At 41.5% G+C, this 17739-nt stretch overlaps 2 protein-coding genes across 2 annotated transcripts; one reads left to right on the top strand and one right to left on the bottom strand.

Annotated features, from left to right (window-relative positions):
• Positions 1 to 59: 59 nt before the first annotated feature.
• LOC133011777 (SLC35A4 upstream open reading frame protein) lies at positions 60 to 1306 on the bottom strand. The gene is made up of 3 exons (XM_061079670.1): positions 1247 to 1306; positions 733 to 831; positions 60 to 273 (listed from the first exon to the last, which is right to left on the bottom strand). The coding sequence occupies exons 1-3, from the start codon at positions 1259 to 1261 to the stop codon at positions 76 to 78; spliced, it is 312 nt and encodes a 103-aa protein (XP_060935653.1). The 5' UTR covers positions 1262 to 1306; the 3' UTR covers positions 60 to 75.
• A 1215-nt stretch (positions 1307 to 2521) lies between these two features.
• Positions 2522 to 16429, top strand: hmgxb3 (HMG box domain containing 3). The gene is made up of 21 exons (XM_061079681.1): positions 2522 to 2648; positions 3044 to 3169; positions 3318 to 3492; positions 4528 to 5013; positions 5116 to 5208; positions 5902 to 6036; positions 6127 to 6371; positions 6657 to 6766; positions 6854 to 6934; positions 7101 to 7183; positions 7287 to 7394; positions 7506 to 7646; positions 8099 to 8406; positions 8608 to 8735; positions 11181 to 11312; positions 11437 to 11621; positions 11725 to 11947; positions 12772 to 12905; positions 13551 to 13670; positions 14198 to 14407; positions 15038 to 16429. The coding sequence occupies exons 2-21, from the start codon at positions 3057 to 3059 to the stop codon at positions 15626 to 15628; spliced, it is 3801 nt and encodes a 1266-aa protein (XP_060935664.1). The 5' UTR covers positions 2522 to 2648; positions 3044 to 3056; the 3' UTR covers positions 15629 to 16429.
• The last annotated feature ends 1310 nt before the right edge of the window (positions 16430 to 17739 follow it).

Here is a 17739-nt window from a genome sequence, read left to right as displayed (position 1 = left end):
AAGCCACTGACAGTCCAGCAGCTGCGACACACTTCCTCTTGTGTCTGCTCTGTGAGGACGAGCAGTCGGCCCAAATTACTTTGGGCCCTTTTTAAAGGTGTTCATATAATCTTTGACAGTCCTTTCGATGTTGGGCACTTGATAGCTCTGTGCCGCGTATATGCCAGTAAGAGTTCCCAGCAGCACTCCCAGGATGGCAGAGGAGCGTAGCTTGGCAACCACATAGCCGGCCAGGAAGCCCTTCAGAAGTGGAGATCCCAAAACTGAGCCTCCCTACGAGAGAGAAGACAAAAGGTAACAACAGGATTAACAGCAGTGTCCCTGCACAGGACAGGAAATACAGATGTTTAAAACTGGACGAATGTACAGTGCACGTACAGGACAAATTGTTATATCGCCAAAGTAATAAAACAATCAAGGCAATTATAAATATGGTTTAACGCAGAATATGTAGTATTGGTCGCCAGGGTTTAAGGATTGTTGAAAACATTTTGGATGATGTATAAACAAAATATATATGTCTTATTGTTTCCTTTTATGATTTTAATATGAGAAACACATCTAAACTAGAATATACAAAGCAAAAACCTTCATTTTTAGACTTAATAACATTCAGTTCAGACATGTCGTTCCAAATCGTTTATAGAACTGTAAATTATGAGCAGACACCATTAAGTGTCTTTGATTAACTTCTTCTGTGATCAGTTGTAAAAAGTTGTGAAGCGAACTCACCTGAGAAATCCCTACAGAGGCCTCGCTCTCCACTTGCCTCTGGATCTCCTCCAGCTGAGACTTGAGCCGCGTCAGATCTCTCAACTGTTTCAGAGGATCCTGGAAACACAGGAAGCACATGGAAACACATGGGGTCACTTGTGTGTATGTGTGTGTGTGCAGGGCAACAGTGGGACAACACTTCGGTGACTGAGGCTCTCTAACGCTGCTGCAGAACCACACACACACACACACGTGCTGTGGGTACAAAGATACAACTAATGACAAACTCTAACACTGGGAGTGGATTTCTCCAAGTTGTCTCTTTAGCCAACAACAGCAAAACTTCAGCCTGATCAGGGATCGACCCTTTTCCTTCAGGGGCGACTCGGCCTCGGCCGGATTATTTGACTCCAACACAGAAGCAACTCTTTCTGGAATAAACCATCTTTCTTTCGAGTCTTTTCCATTTATTGCTGCCGTGCGATTAAATGAGGAGAAGACGTTTTAAGCCGGAGCACGAACACTCACTCACCTTGTCATCCGCCATGTTTGCTCAGTGGGCCGATCGGTGCTCGGTTCATACGGCCTGAGCTGCAGCCTGTGCTCGACTAGTGTGGTCTACTCTAGTATGTACGCCCGCAGGTTTGTCTTGTAGGAAATAAAGGGTGACCCTGAAAAGTTGGAGAAAAATAAAGGAGGTATATAGTATATCCAAATATAAATTAATAAATAAAATGAACTTCAAGACAACTCACAAGTATCTGGGATTTTAAAGCGACGCCTTTGCCCTGGATTGCGCTTTAACTTAATTATTGAAATTAATAGCAATACACTTTTTTAGCAATACACTTTTTTATCCTGCTCATAGTGTATTCATCGTCCCCATATCTTACAATTCCTGTTAATACTGTAATATTCCATATATATTTCTACTGTACAGATCCTATTTATTACTTTATCACTTTAATATGCACAATACTCATATACTTCTTATCGCCACACACCCTCCTCCAACCACTGATCATTGGAACAATTGTACATTTGCACTACTGTTAATCTTTTTTTGTACTACTGTATTACCCCGCCTATAGTGTATTCATATTTATATATATTTATATTTTTATCCTGCTCATAGTGTATTCATCGCTCTTATATCATACAATTCCTGTTAATACTGTAATATTCAATTTATATTTCTGCTGTTCAGATCTTATTTATTTACATTTTCACTTTAATATGCACAATACTCTGCACTTTTACTGCCTTTTTTGCACTTCTGGTTAGACGCTAAACTGCATTTCGTTGTATATGTACCTATACTGTGCAATGATAATAAAGTTGAATCTAATCTAATCTAATTTCAATCTTCCCTGTTTATTCAATAAATGCAGTCAAATTAAGATAAGATATGATTGACATTACTTACGAAATTATTGTGCCAGCTTTCTCAAAGATTACAGTGACATTACAAAAGCGCCTTATAAGTAATAATGATAATATAAATTATATAAAGGTTGTTGAGAATTTAATTTATAATTTTATGAACACGGTAAAAACCTGGATTCAACTTGTCCCTTTGATGATTTATTATTTGATAATAAATAAAAACAGCGCTCCCTGGTGGCCCCGATCTGTACCCTCGTATTACGGGACGCACGCCTTACTTTCACGTGTCAAAAACGTCTCCTGTGATTGGCCCGCACTTGTTCATTCCTGCCTCTGATTGGCTGAGGACCATAGCAACGAAGCCGCCATGTTTAGCACAAGTCGAGGAGAAACGCAGCTTGTTAACAGACTCAAATTCTCCTCCAGGCTTCGGCACATCATGGAGAATGGAGCCTGCTCAGCTGCAGCGGCCCTCGGGATCATGTCGGAGTGTTTCCGGGACTCCTGAAGCTTGTTGACGGAAGTTACTGAGGCTCGGGCCGTCGTGGGTAAGGGTTCAACAAGAAGGCTTTTCATTGGACAACAGGAGACGGTACAGGCAGTATAAACACACGCCATTACTCCTGCTCTTAAAGCAGGGAAGGACCAGTGGGTTGGACATGTTGTGTCTCCTGAAGAGTTCCCATTGTGTTTCATGTTGCAGATCTGTTTTCTGTCTGCATGGAAAACAAGCCTGTCCTACTTTCAGCTGCTTTTATTAGCCCATATGTTCTGTGTGTCTATATGGCTCCTGTGACAAACAATACAATGTCACTGCTGCTGCCATGTAAAGCAGAGGAAACTCAGTCTGTTCAATGCATGATATTATTCAATGCACTTCATTACAACACCTCTGCGATAATGTCTGCCTCCAACAAACATGATCCCATGCTGTTGTCCCCAGATCTTTGGAAATCATGGAGAAAGTGTACGAGGTGGAGAGCTGCTACAACCCAACGGAGGTGTCCACCCCGAAAAAGAGGAAAAGCAAAGCTCAGGAAGACAATGTTGAAAAAGCCAAGAAGCCCAGGTAGCTACATCGCCTGTAGGACTTTCACACACCGCTGTTAGAATCATCATAGCCCTGAGAAGGGCTCTGGAGGGGTTGAGCCTCCAGAAGTCCAAACTGTCTCTCATCCTCATGCACTGACTGTACACGTGGGATCTGTGTGTCCTAGGTCTGCCTACCTGCTCTACTACTTTGATGTTCACCAGCTTATGCAACAGGAAGTACCTAATCTGCCACAGTCGGAGATCAACAAGCGAATCAGCGAGAGCTGGAAAAGACTCAGTGTGGCTGAAAAAGCCTATTACCTGGAGAAGGCCAAGTCTGAGAAGGAAGGGCTGGATACAGTAAGCTGCACCAACTTTTGTAAATCATACTGACTCAGTGTTGTAAATGTGCAGCCTCTTTGTCACCTATCCTCTTTGTCACCTATCCTCTTTGTCACCTATCCTCATAGAACGCCCCTGTATAACCACAAATTCTAGATGGACCGGCCTATTTTGATGGAAATTTGGAACTATACATTACGTCCTGTTACAAATCATTAACAATACAAACATTTGTAATGTAAACACTCATTTGGACAATGTTCCATGGTCCCCATGAGTGTCTATGCTACTGTTGTGCACATAGTTAAATCATTTTCTGTGAGAATCTGAGTCATAGTTGATGCCCAAAGAGGCTCATCTATTCGCACAGTTGACATGAATTAATTTAAAGATCACTAGTTTCAATCAATCACTGAAATGGTATTTGCTTAGCCCATAATCACAAATCACAATTAACCTCAAAGGGCTTAACAATCTGTACAAGAAGTGACTTCCTCTGTCCTTTACCCCCGACTAAAGGGAGGAAAAATCTACAAAGATATGGGAACACTAGGGAACACTCTCAAGAGATGTCGTGTTTAACAGAGAATATCAACAAAATAACACATAATCAAATTTTTAAATTAAACGAAATAAATAATCTGTACAGAGCCTTTATTTATAAAGACTTTCTCTTTGTTAAAAACATATAGATCATATAGTGGTACGTTAATGTTTGTTCGGAGCAGTCATCCCAAGCCAATCTTCTTTAAAAATGGTCTGTAGATGATGGAGAGCTGGTTTTAGTTTGGGCTGCTGAGTCCTTTTTAATGGTTAACCACTTCAGTGCCCTCGTGTACAATAAAAAATACTTTATTTGTTTCAATAGATTTGGCTCATGCAACTACAGATAAAGTCAGAATGAAGTGACCCGTTTCACTAATTATCACAGCAAAGATACATCTTCCTGCTGCATCTCTGCACCAGCCTGATTCACTGGTGTCTACTGTAATGTCAACATCATTACATATTAAAAGGTTATGACCAACTTTGCTGATCTTTTATCCTCTTCAGTCCTCACTCAGCTCCTCAAAAGACCTGCCAGGCTTCCGCAAGATCCTCCCCAGAGCCAGCTACTTCCTCTTGTCCAAAGGCTGCTCCTCAAATCAGCAGCTTGGAGGATCTCAGTCAGAGGGGGAGTCTCTGGAACCTCCAGCTGAAGGAGGGTTGTCCTCTGTCTCCTTCACACAAGAGCCCCAGTTAACAACTCTAGGTCTGGCCGGTGAGGTGGAACTTTCTGAGCTGCCCATCGCTGTTGATAACATAGCAGAGGAAACAGCAAGGGTGTTTTGCCCCACAGCCCAACAAGGAGTCCCACCTTCCTCTGTCTCATCCAAAGCCCCTTCCTCGGCAGAAGCCCAGGGCTCCACTGACCTAACGGCAAATGGGGTCACACTGAAAGGTAATGAGACAAGAGCAGCCGGTAGTGGTTATGGATGGGCCATGGTGCAACAAATACAGGGGGAGAATACGCAGGTGGTTGCCATCTTACCCTCCCAGGTGAGACTATCACAAATGAACATGTACACATTTACATATCTCACCATTTAAGTCACAAAACAGTTTAAATAACATTGTGAAATGATTTCTCCTTCACTTCAGAATCTACTGGAGCCCAAGGCGGGTGTCGGCTCTGTGATGATGGTCTCTGTAGGAGCCAAAGTGGAACAAAGTGACAAACCTTCATATAAAATGGTAAGAACCCATGGTACTCATGCACTTTAGTGATGTCAGCATAGGAATAGGTTGTGTTCAGAAAAAGAAAATTAAAAGTATAAAAATATCTGTGACTATATCTGAAAAATCTGATTATAACCTCAGACAAGGAAGTTATGTCTTCACCCTGTCAGTCCGTTTGTTTATTTGTCAGCAGGATTACACAAAAAGTGTTAAATCACGAATCTTGTAAAAATTATCCAAGTACTTCATTTCTTTTTTTCCACCGCAACAGCAGGTGGCTTGACACATTTTCAGGTTGTCTAAAACACATTTTTGGTTTTGGGAATGCAACTTCTCAGGAACACAGAAACAGAATTTCTTCAAATTTGGTCCAAAAAAATGATCAATTAAACTTAAAGATAAACTTAAAGATGAACTGTCAAGGGTCAAAAGTCAAGTTCAGGGTGGCCTCACATAACATGTTTCTTCACATTTTGATCACTTGTCACTTGAACTGATAAGGTTTCAGTGGTGAAAGGTTAACGTGATGTCATTTGAGTCTGGAAAAAGCTGTTGACTGAAACTGCACTGATTGGCAGAGGCATACCACCCTAGAGCAGTTATTCTAGTTCTATAATGGCCACGCAGGTGTGTGCACTCTATTGAATACCAATCCTGTTAGTGTGTGTTGTTGTAAGAGACATGAAGTCGTTTCCCTCCTCTCTCTAGTCTGTGAAGACCTACACCAGGAGAGGTCGAGGGAGGTGTCTGAATTCCGGATGTTCATTTGTGTACGTCACCCGCCACAAGCCACCAACATGCCCTGAATGTGGGAGCAGCTTGGGTGGAAAATGGATACCTGCAGTGAGTGTTGAGCTAAATCTTTTAGTTTTAGTACAGTGAGTTGCCCTAGTTCTGACCTGCGGTCTATGTTAATCAACTTAATCACATCAGGCAAAGAAGACACGAGAGAAAGAAGCAGCATCAAAGCAGTCTCCCCAGAAAGCTGAAACCAAGTCTGTTGAAGGCTGTCAACCCACACAGCTCGCTGCTCAAGACGGGAATGCTGACGTCAGTAAAACAAACACCGGTGGGGGCAAAAAAGAGGGAAGAGTTCACGGTTGCTCCAGAAAGCAGCGTGCAGTTCTCAGTGGAAAACCACCAGAGGGCAGCAGCACCAAATCACAGGAACAACCGAAGTAAGTTTCTATTATGATTTTAAGCATCGAGTCCATATAAAAGCTTTTAATGTCATAAATTGTGATATGTGAACAGAGATCAATTCACAATGTGCCAGGACACTATTAATTAATGCTGGTGTAAAGTGTTAAACAAAAATATCAGTTTCCCTGTGTCTAGATAATCTTTTGGGGAATATACACCTCATTTGTATCTCTATAAAATATGAATTGGATAGGATTAATAGGAAAATTATGTTTGAGAAGAGCTTGTTTTACTAACACTTCCCTTCTGTTTATGAATAGACAACTGGATGACAGTCCAAAAGATGCCATAGTCCAAGTTCAAGACAGAAGCGCAGCCACTGTTCCTAAGAGGCCTGTGAGACCCATCCTCCCTGCCTATTACAGCACAGGTCAGATTAAACCTGCTACATGGTGTGAAAATAATCTGTCAGCATATGGATTTCGATATTGACTTGTGTTTGTGTTTGTGTTTGTAGGACGAGCTTTGTTTCAGATCCTAACTGTCCCACCTGAAAAGGGAAAATGCCAGACTGCAAACAACATCAAATCCTCACCTGGTACTGTGCATCATTTATCTTTGATTCTATTTCCTCAATCTTATCTTTTTATTTCATTTTAGTCTTATCTTTATTATGTCCAGTGTTTATTGTCGGTATTTGTAAATACATGGAGGGAGTGGAGTGTTTCTTCTCTCAGCTGATGAGGTTGTTTTTCCAAGCACAGCTCCCAGAGAGAGTTTCTCAGGTCTCAAACCCAGCACTTTGAAGCAGCTCGGCCAGACGGTCCCCAAAACCACAGCCAAGCAGGTTAACACGCACACACAAACACGTCGACACACAGACTCAGAGAGAATACAGTGGAGATGCAGATCTATTCCAGTCTCCTCACTCTCAGCATGTCTTTCCGTAGGATTCTCCTGCCTCAGCAGATGGAAGACAGCCGGTTTCCGCCCTCACTGACGGGAGAGTGAACATTCTGTCAGTCGTGCCGTTCAAACAGCACACTGTCTCCAGCTTTGTCAGTACACAACCATTATTTGTGTTGTCTCCTTCTTTATCAATGTTCTTTAGTGAGATGCTATTTTGTCTTGTTTGTTGATGTTTTGTTTTCTCGTCTTTATTCTCGCAGGACCTGGGACTGTCCACGGCACGAGGCAGGGGGCGCTGTAAAAACCCCTCCTGTGACTACATGTACAAGAACAGACACAAACCTACAACGTGCCCTAAATGCGGCTGTGAGTTGACCCAGAAGAACACCAAGGGAGTAAAGGTGAAAGCTTACGTCCGCCAGGTTTTTCTGAAGTGCAGATACTGTAAGATTAGTTTCCAGCTCTATCTCCGACCTCCTGACCCCGTTTATGAGCCTCAGCACAACCTTGAAACCCAGAGCAGCTTCCTCTTGGCATTCATTAATCTAGATGTAAGACCAATGACAACAGGCCTTTGGAGCTAAGTCATAAATCTTAGCTTTTTTTCTCTGAGGCTTTGAAGCAAGCACAGCCGCTGTTGTCTTTGACATAAAAAAAACTCTGTCTTTTCTCTTTGTGTATTATATTTAGATTTGTAAAGTATTATATTTAGTTTGTCTACTAGTGAATATAATTATATTAATCCTGACATCAAGATAAAATATTACAGAAATAGATTTCCTTATGGAAACACATCAGTAAATTGCTTCTTATTTTTCTCTAATTGAGCTTTTCTCCTTTGGCCTTTTGTCAGTCTGGAACTCTTCTGGATCCATACCAGGTCCTGAATCCTGCCCAGAGGGACATTCAGAGGCAAAACACACTGCAGCTCCTGCGCCGTTCCCTGCAGATTCCTGAAAGCGAGGCAGAGCTTCAGGAAACATTAAACCTCATCCAGGAGCTCAACAGCCTCCAGATCATCTTGGTTCAACCGTCTCACCAGGAACACGAAGACGGCGTCGGAACGGAGACACTGGTGGAGACTGGGTGGCCTCAGTTCTATGAATCAGCGGCTACTCACTGTGGCCTGTGTAACTACCCTCTGTTCAAAGGAGGTCAGAGGTGAGGAAGTGGGAATCGGGATGAAAACAAGGAGAGATTTTGAGCCATCTGATGATAAGAGAGAGGCCAGTGTTTTTGTTTGTTGTGACTTTTATTGGTTGACTTATTTTTTATTCCTTCTACTCTTATTTTATTATTAGAAAGTCCTCTTGGTTTCTAAACGTAAACTGGTGTATGTGTTTTGTGTCTTGTGTGTTGTAGTACTGTAGCTGGACAGGAGGACTGTTGGCTGCTGACTGAGACACTGATTCAGACGGCTTCTCTCCAGCTGAAGGTGTGTCTGAACGTTCAGTGTCTGGCTCTGCACAGCTTCACTGACCTGCATCCAGGTAATCACTTATCAGCACTAACAACAGCTTGTACATTTTATTTCTACGTTTTCACTGTTGTCCATTGTCTAGCCAGACATGACTCTGTTTATATGGTTCCCAAAGATTAGATTATGGACAGTGGTACCCTGCATTTGTTCAAGCTGGTTGTTTGCAAACCAAACACAATTTATACAAGTGTTTCGGTTGAAGCTTTTCCTGACTGACCACAGGGGGGCACTACAACTATGAATTGGGTTCACACGGCAGAGAAAACATCTTAGAGGTATCAAGTATAAGACTTATTTATATGGAAAATGCTGAGTCTTTTCTAATATTTAGCTGCTGCATGTGCCAAGTACATCTTACTATGCAAACACTGCAACTATTATATCATTATAATTTTATATTATTATCATCATTTATCTTCAGTGTATTGACAGAAGTAGACACCCACATTGTTTGTAGGCAGAATACAGTGGCCGCTGCAAAAACAAAGGGGAAAACTGGGAATACAGAATAATAGATAAAGCACATGCAAAAAGATTTCCTGAACCAGAGTGTGGTAAAGGCCATGAAGAACCCATTAACCTTTGGAGTCATTATTTTCATTTTCTTTAACATTGTGAGCTAGTGCAGTTTTTTTCAAATTTTCAGGAATATCGCAGAGAACATTCGATTAATTAGATTATTTATTTTAGGCATATTCAGGGGACTGACACTTATGAGTGGTTTCATAATGGAACTGTTGGGCCTTGGCGGAGAGGTTTGTTCTCTACAGAGTATGTAGTTTATTCTTTAATTTTTAAAACTAGAGATTTTCATAAAGCGATACCAGCATTAGAAATGCCCAAAACAGCAGCTTAAAACTAAGCTCAGAGTATTTGCGCTGTATTGAGACTGGTTGTAAGGTGTAATTTTTTTTTAAAATAAATTGGTATTGAAACTGTTCTTGGTATTTGTCCAAATCCCAAGTCCATATCAGGAAGGGAAAAATGGTATCAGAATAACTTTAAAAGCATGTGTCAGGACAGTGTATCTAACCACAGTAACATATGGTTTTATATATGTCTTCCTTTTCTGTGCAAGAGGACGCACTAAACTTCAGCTTCCTCTGACAATTTTTTTTAATTCAGTGACACAAGGAGACATGATTGAGGAGCCTTATCTAACCCGTTCCACACTCACTCAGCAAGTTCAGCTCAAATCTGTATTTACAGCAAAACTTTACACTTGAGTCTCAATTAGCCACAGGGGACACAATCAGAGGCCTGTTTTTTGTTTTGTTGTTGTTTATTTTTTACACTCTGTAATCTTGATCGACCAATATTGCTGCTGAAATGTGGAAAAAAAAGTCGGATGTTCGGAAAGTCTATTTATAATGATGCTGTATTTCCTTCCAGAATTAGTGGCTTTAAGGCTTCAAATTATTTGGCGTGAGATTTGTTCAGGCAGCGTGAGAGCATGAGACAGAGACAGAGAGTGGGCATCTCACGCCAAAAGCCAGAGTTGGCGGCAGTCACTGAACAACAGCGCTGCCTCTGTGGACTTTGGGGTTTCTTATATGCACATATTTCATTAAAAAATAAATATAGATGACATAAACAAAATTGAACAGAGGCAGCGTTGTGTTTATCTAAAATGTTGTTTTATTAGCTTCCAGATAGGATAACAGACGAATCTTTTACCACATCATTTGTTTTTCTCCCCAAATAAGTAGGTTAACCAGATCCCTGCCAAGCTGTTGATTCATGAAACTGCTGCTCTAAATGCAAATAGTCTTGTCTGTGATGAGCTCTGGTTGTTGCTCCTCAGCACTTTGCCTTATAGGTCCATAAACAGACCAGAATTGTGGGAACTATGAAAAGCAAAGAGGTGGCATTATCAAACCATTTAATGCGGCTCTCGTGGCAGACGGGTCCCCTCTTATTTGAATAAATCAATTACAAAGAAGCATTATTTGTATAAACAGGTAATTTACTCAAAATCTAAATGGTCACTTCCCACAAAAAAATCTAAACTTATATAGCAGAAGGTCAGATATATGAGGCATGAACATTCTCCCCAATATTAGTACTTTCACTCTTGTGTGTGCTTTGCTATTCAGGGGACACTGAAACAAAAGATCACAGAACAGTTATTACATCCCATATGTTTTCAACCTCTCTGTTTGTTTTCTGTTGGTTTGTTTGTATCTAATCAAGATTACACAAAAACACCAGAACAAATTAACACAAAACTTTGCAGAATGTGGTTTGAGTCAGGAAGAATTCTCTGAAATTTAAGTAATCAACATCCAGATCAGGGGGAAGATCCAAGACTCAACAGTTTTCCAAGGGAATGATTCTCAGATCTGAATTGCTGAATATGAAATTTGTTGCAGCTTGATTGGTGTGTGCTCTCCTCAGTGCTGTTTTAGTTATTTATTTTTTTATAACCTGTTTTTTTGTTGTTGTTTTTTGACAGGTTTGTTCAACATTGGGAACAAAGTCCTGGTGAGCATCGACCTGTTCCTGAAGATGAGGGCAAATATCAAACTGGGCCACGCCCCCTCTCAGGCAGCCAGGACTTTACTAGACAACTTCCCCAATCACCCTGGTAAATGCTGGATTACATTGCACACACATGAATTCTCCAAATGTCTTGTGTTGAATGTAATTAGCCCTTTTTTGCTCCATCCGTATTTCATGAATCTCACTGGGTCTTTCTTCTATTGCATCAGTCCATGCACTGAGTCCAGAGGAGTCATCTCAAATCCAAGAGCTTCTCCTGAGCGGCTACTGGGCCTTTGAGTGTGTGACGGTGCGAGATTACAACGACATGATCTGCGGCGTTTGTGGTGTGGCTCCCAAGCTGGAGATCGCACAACGACAAACAAACAATGTGCTGGAGCTCAAGAATGTGGAGGTGACAGATTCACTGCAGCATTAGTGCAAAATGAAACCCAATTGTTACAACTGTGTATTTAGCAGTGATGGCGTCTAACATTTCCTCTGAACTGTCTCTATAGTTTACCTGGCCAGAGTACTCAGTCGCCGATGAGGTGCACATGGATGACTTCTGGCTGACCATGGAGAGCGAGGCTATTGAGCAGGCGGCTTTTCCCACCGACATCCCCATCACACGTGTGGACGCCTCCATCATCGCCCCCTTCATCCCCCCTCTGATGAGGAGTTCTGCTGTCATCAACACAGAGAAAGACAAGGCCTCGTCCCACACGCCAGAGCCCTCAGGTACAGCGTCTTTTCAACTGCTACTGAATCAGCCTTGATACAAACTCATCCTGTCACTGTTGAGGTTTTTTTGTTTGCGAATGATGAATAAGAGATAAAAAAGTTCAAAGAGGAGATAGCTGATTTCAGAGCACGGATATGCTTTGATTGTTATGGGCAGAAGATCATAGTATTATACACATTTACAGTTATACTGTATGTACATTTCATGCAGGGCTTCCAGTTTCAACTAAAACCTTGTTAGCGTTGTGTTAATTTAATGTTTCATGCTGTACTAATTTAATATTTATCGATTTCTATAAGCTGTGTAATTTTTACCTCCACCAAGGTTATTAGGTTTTCACCCATTTGTTTGTTTGTCTGATCAGAGTCTTAAAAAGTCTTGACTGATAACTGAGTCTACAAACACTTGGATACCATCCGTCTCTGTCTGTAGTTTATGAGATAACCTTTCCAGAGTAATTCTGTAGGCTACATCGCCTTATCTTCAATTATGGGGAAGTGTCAATAGTTCTGGGGCTTGACATAGGTCTTGAATTTCATTCATTCAACTTGTTAACATACAAAGTGTTACAATTGTGCTAACATTCAGCTTCCTTGAAGAGGAAGCAGATTAAGGAGCAGAATCAGGATTATCCGGAACGTTTAAGTTCTCAGAACACTTACACATTTTTTATATCAGTTATAAGAACTAGACAATCATGTGTAGAATTGTTCAGCTTTGTTTATGCATAGCTATTATAAGCTTTGTTTTGGTTGCAGCGGATCCTGTTTTTCTTCTTTCTTTTTTTTTTTAAAATAACAGTTTCCATCATGTGTTTCAGGAGATCCATCCGTTTTGGTGCGTCTCATTCATGACGGTCAGCTGCGACTCGACAAGATTGAGGAGCACAACGAGGACGAGCTGAGAACAATACTGATTGGCTGCGGGGCGAGCGCCCCCCCAGACTCCACCAAGGTATGTGTGTGTGACAAGCATGTGCCTCTGCGCTTGTTAAGCTTTCTTGTTTTTGCTGTTGTATGTCAGCGACTTGAAGTGAGTATGTAAACTGTCAAATGATATGTAGACTACAAGTGATCCTGTTGGAACAAAGATACAGATCAGGTGATAAGGTGTTGCTTTACAGAAGAAGGAATCCACCTTCCCTCCCCCGCACCTTTCGCATGATGAGGCTTTGGGCTCAAAGGTCCCAGAGGTATTTCAGCGAGTCAGTTTACTTGAGTTTGGCTTAAAGATGTTTTCCTCCCCCAAAGAAATTAGAGCGTGCAGAAGGAAGCACATGACATGTTTTTGTTTACATCGACACCAGACAGGCATCCTTATTACCAAAACCTTTAATGACACGTCTTTGTCAGCATCTTTTTCTACATGTATGGCACCTCTATTTCATCTTAATCTCACATGGGCTCACTCAGACATTTCAATGATATACTGGTAATATTCTGGAAAATGTCCGGAGCAACTGACTACATTTGTGTTCTCACCTTTATCCCTTTCAGAGTTCAGTGCATGTCTGGGAGCAGCCTCAGTTGCTCTGCTCTCTGACGTATCGGTGTGTGCGTTTGTTTAAATCAAAGCCTCCTCTGTCTCCATCTTTGACAGAATGAGCTGCTGGCGTCTCTGGTCTCCTTGTACACACTTGTTCATAGTGGTCTCTCCACCGCCCCCCAGCCACCTCCACACCTCACCGCTGGCAAGCTGTCGAAGGTCTGCCCCCACAAGGTAAAACCATATTTAAAAACTCAAATTCATTCATCTGTTCATCTAAACTTTCAAATCAACAACCTCTCCACGTCAAAGCTCAGATTCTGCAGTAAGTAACATTTTTTAAGTCAGGATGCAAAGGACAGCCCGTGTGAAAAACTAAATCAAACATTGTTTAAGTCAGCGGTTCAAATTTTTCACAGCCAAGGACCCCCAGATGATAGATATATTAATATAATAATAATATTATAAAATATTCTGGGGACCTCCTCGTGTACGCCCCTTGGAATAGTTAATTAATTTGTCTATTTGTTTACTCTGATGCTTAGTTATGTGAAAGAAGATGTCTTGGAACAATATGACATGTCTAAAAATATTTTCAAAATGTCAAAACATAATACCCACATATGATCATTTTGATGGATGAATTTAAAAACTTTTTACATATCCCCTTGTAGTGTGCAATGGATCCATTTGAGAGCCACTGGTCTTGGTTGTTTGATCCTAAAAATCACCATCCTCGTCTCTCCTTTCCCTGTTTCCAGGTGGTGTCCGGCTCTAAGTACTTGGTGAGAGGAGAGACGGCTCGAGATCACGTCGACCTGCTGCTGTCCTCCCGCTACTGGCCCCCGGTCTACGTTAGTGACTGCGCCCGCCAGGTGGCGCTCTGTACAGACATGCAGTATCCAGAACTGGCAACACAGATGTGGGGCAGGAACCAAGGCTGCTTCTGTGACCCCTTTGAAAAGCCAGAGGTGGGTGACCTCACTGTAATCACACTTATCTGTGAAGGAACTGTAATTTCTGATGAGAAAACAGTTTTTATAACACATATCTATATATGAGGAAGACCTGATATGATATATTTTTGGTCAAAGGTCAACCTCACAACCGTTTTTTGCATTGTTATCATAAGTAGGCCTTTAGAGAATTATGTTAATTTGGCACAAAGGTTAATTTAGACTGAAGTATTAACTCATTCGATTTGGGTAGTCAAAGGTTAATGTCACAGTCTCAGTAAACATGTTCTTGGCCTCTTGAATATCACATGGCAAGTTGGCGTTCTTGGAATTTCTTACAATTTTTGACCAGTTGTTACGCGGATTCAAAGATTAACTGTTTCGATTTCATTGGTCAAAGGTCACATGAGTGTGAAAAAATGCATTTAGACTGAAACTGCAGTGTTTGGCGGAGTCATACAACCCCAGGGTGGTAACTCTAGTTTTCATCTTGTGTTAAAATGATTATTGTAAAAACATTATTTAAGTGGAAAAAAGCTAATTTCAGTATTTGTGCAACATTTAGATCAAAGACTTTGCTTTTATTGCATCCATCTATTTTGACTGTTGAAGGACATTAGTGTTGATCTCCATCTTCTTCCTCAGTTTGTGTCCTGTGCTGAGCTACAGGATCAGCCCTATAGTGCTGACCTGTCCTCGGTCGCTGAGAACCAGCAGGTCCACCCCATCACCAAGTCTTCTTCTTGCTGGCTGGTTCACCCTCCTGCAGCAGAGCAGCCCACAGAGCCTCCTTCTCCAGAGCACCACTCCATGTCCCTCTGCAGAGACCTGGAACCCTATGTCAGCCTGGTAGCTGAGCTGGACAAAGAGGAGGAGGATGAAGAGAAGGAACGCACTGAGAATTTGGACAGAGACACAATAGATAAATCAGAGGACTGTTCCTCGACAAGCTGTGCGCGGTGGCCATCTATGGTTTTCAGCAACACAGCCTTCTACTACCTGTACAACCGTCTGGTAGATTTCCTCACCAGCAGGGACATCGTGAGCCAGCAGATCAACCAGGTGGTGAAGGCCTGTCAGCCGGGGGAGGTGGTGATCAGGGATGCACTGTACCGACTGGGAGTGGCACAGATCAACACGGAGAAAGAAGACGAAGGTGAAGAAGAAGGATCTGGAACCGAAGCGCAGGCGCAAGAGGAAGGGACAGAGAAATATGAGGTTGTTCTCCTTGAATAAAGATGTTGAGGATGTATCAACAGAGCAGGCGGAGGGATGGACTGAATGTCAAGATGGCTGCATGTGAAAGAGTTGACAGTTTTAACTGATGTGAGGAATCAGGTAGAATACAGATAAACTGTGGAGTGACCAGTGGTGTTTGCTGTGAAGATTAATAGTGGAAACTGAATGTACTAAAAAAGAAATAGATAAACATAAAAACACTCTCAACTCACAGCAAGAAGGTTCCTGTTCCAAATCCCGGCTGGGGTCTTTCTGTGTGGCGTTGGCATGTTCTCCCAGTGACTCTGTGGGGTTTCTCCTGCTTCCTCCCACAGTCCAAACACACCCAGATCAGAGAGAATGAGTGGTTGTGTGGCTGTGTGTGTTGACGACCTGTTCAGGCTGTACCCTGCCTCTCGCCCAATGTCAGCTGGGATTGTCAGCTCCCCCCACGACCCTCAAAGTATTAACAGTTCTATAAATGGAGGGACACTCAAAGGACAGTGAGACGCATGTTTCTGGATTCATCAGCAGGATGGTACCCAGGGTTAAATTAAGTGAAGTGTATTCAAAGGTTATTTAAGTTTAAGTCCTGAATCAATGCTTTTCTGTGACTGAGGATTTAAAGAGGATTTTAATTTAAAGTTGAGTCTAAATGTAAATATTTAATCAGGAGCAGTGTGTTGTATTTAATTTAATATAATTGTCCAGAGACATTTCTGCTTTGTGCTTCACACTCTGACCTCTCACCTGCCACTTGTTGCCTTTGGGAGCGATGTTTGCGTTTTAAAGGTTTGAATAAACGTGTGTATCTGTTTATTTACTGTATCATAATATGACGATGGACCTCGTGGCCTTTTGCTTTAGTTGGGTTCATCTTGGGGTCAGTGTAGATCCATTCAAGGACACATGCAGTTATCTTCACATGGAGAATAATCTGAGGACGAGTAGTGGACCTGCCATCGTCAAGTGCTTTGATGATTTATCTACTGGATGAATCATTTACTGAAGCTTCAGGTTATAGAGACACATCTGGCTTCAAGGAAACCAAAGCACAACCGTTTGTGTGGATAAATGGCTGCATCAGTGAAGTCCTGTAAGTGAAAGCTGCTGATGCTACAAATAAAGAAAATGAATGGAGTCCAATCTAATTTAATATTAACCATTGTCTGATTTACTGTTACTTGCACAAGAAGCATTTAAAAATAAAAAGGGAAATACACTTTTATAACTGGTCAGAGGTGGTGGCGGGACACACATACAATCCCATGTGGGCTACAAGCCTTACAGCAGTGATCGGGTTTCTTACTCGTATCTTCATCAAAGCTGGCCGCCAGAATCACTATAATTCCTGCATCAGTCGTGTGATGAGAGGCTTGTAAAGTCCCACATGTCATGGTCGTCTCGAGCCGTGCAGAGCGGAAAAGCTACAGATTGTGGAAAGAGGAGATCAGGCAGCTTCTCTTGGCCTCTGATGTTAACTTGAGGCAGAAAAACACGTACAACGTTTTTTCTAAATTGGCAGAGACGCTTTCACTTCTTCTCTCCATTTTATAGAAAATGCTTCTGTTGAATTAAATAGAAACTGTTGCATACTTAATAACCATGAGCTCCTTCAGGTTAATTATATATTTCAATAGTCAAAGCACCAAACTGCTCCTAATTGCAAAGTCAACAGGATTGTGGATTAACAGACTGGAGGATATTTATCACAATAAAAGTGATATTATTATTTCTTTGTTGTTTAAACACTGACTTCTGATCCTGAGTGAAGGTTTTAGTTTAAACTCTTCTTTATGAGCAGCAAATCAAACCAAACCTGAACTAGATCAGTCATTTGTTTGCTCAATGCATAAGAATTATATCACTTTATAATGGATTTTTGTAATATTGCTATTGATGACATATAATATTGATTGAAAATCATTCCCTCCGTAAGGAGGTTATGTTTTTGTTTGTGTTTGTTTATTAGAGAGAATTTGTGGAGGGGTGGGGCATGACCTTAGGATGAACTCAAAAAAACTTTAGAAAGGATCTGGAATTTTTAATTCACTTTCTTTGCGAGAAAATGTGTTTCTCAACATTTTCTTTTATGTTTAGGGGACTGATATTTAGGAGTGTGTGCAATT

The sequence above is a fragment of the Limanda limanda genome, chromosome 10 (genome assembly GCF_963576545.1).
Source record: "Limanda limanda chromosome 10, fLimLim1.1, whole genome shotgun sequence".
In the NCBI taxonomy this organism is placed as follows: domain Eukaryota; kingdom Metazoa; phylum Chordata; class Actinopteri; order Pleuronectiformes; family Pleuronectidae; genus Limanda; species Limanda limanda.
This window is presented reverse-complemented; position numbering and strand designations above follow the sequence as displayed.

Bases quoted from the DNA above. Each gene is read 5' to 3' on its own strand.
- hmgxb3 (XM_061079681.1), top strand. From the start codon at position 3,057: ATGGAGAAAGTGTACGAGGTGGAGAGCTGCTACAACCCAACGGAGGTG. The intron at 11,948-12,771 runs GTACAGCGTCTT...CATGTGTTTCAG, and splicing joins CCACACGCCAGAGCCCTCAG to GAGATCCATCCGTTTTGGTG. The intron at 14,408-15,037 runs GTGGGTGACCTC...CTTCTTCCTCAG, and splicing joins ACCCCTTTGAAAAGCCAGAG to TTTGTGTCCTGTGCTGAGCT.
- LOC133011777 (XM_061079670.1), bottom strand. The intron at 274-732 runs GTGAGTTCGCTT...TCTCTCTCGTAG, and splicing joins CCTCTGTAGGGATTTCTCAG to GGAGGCTCAGTTTTGGGATC.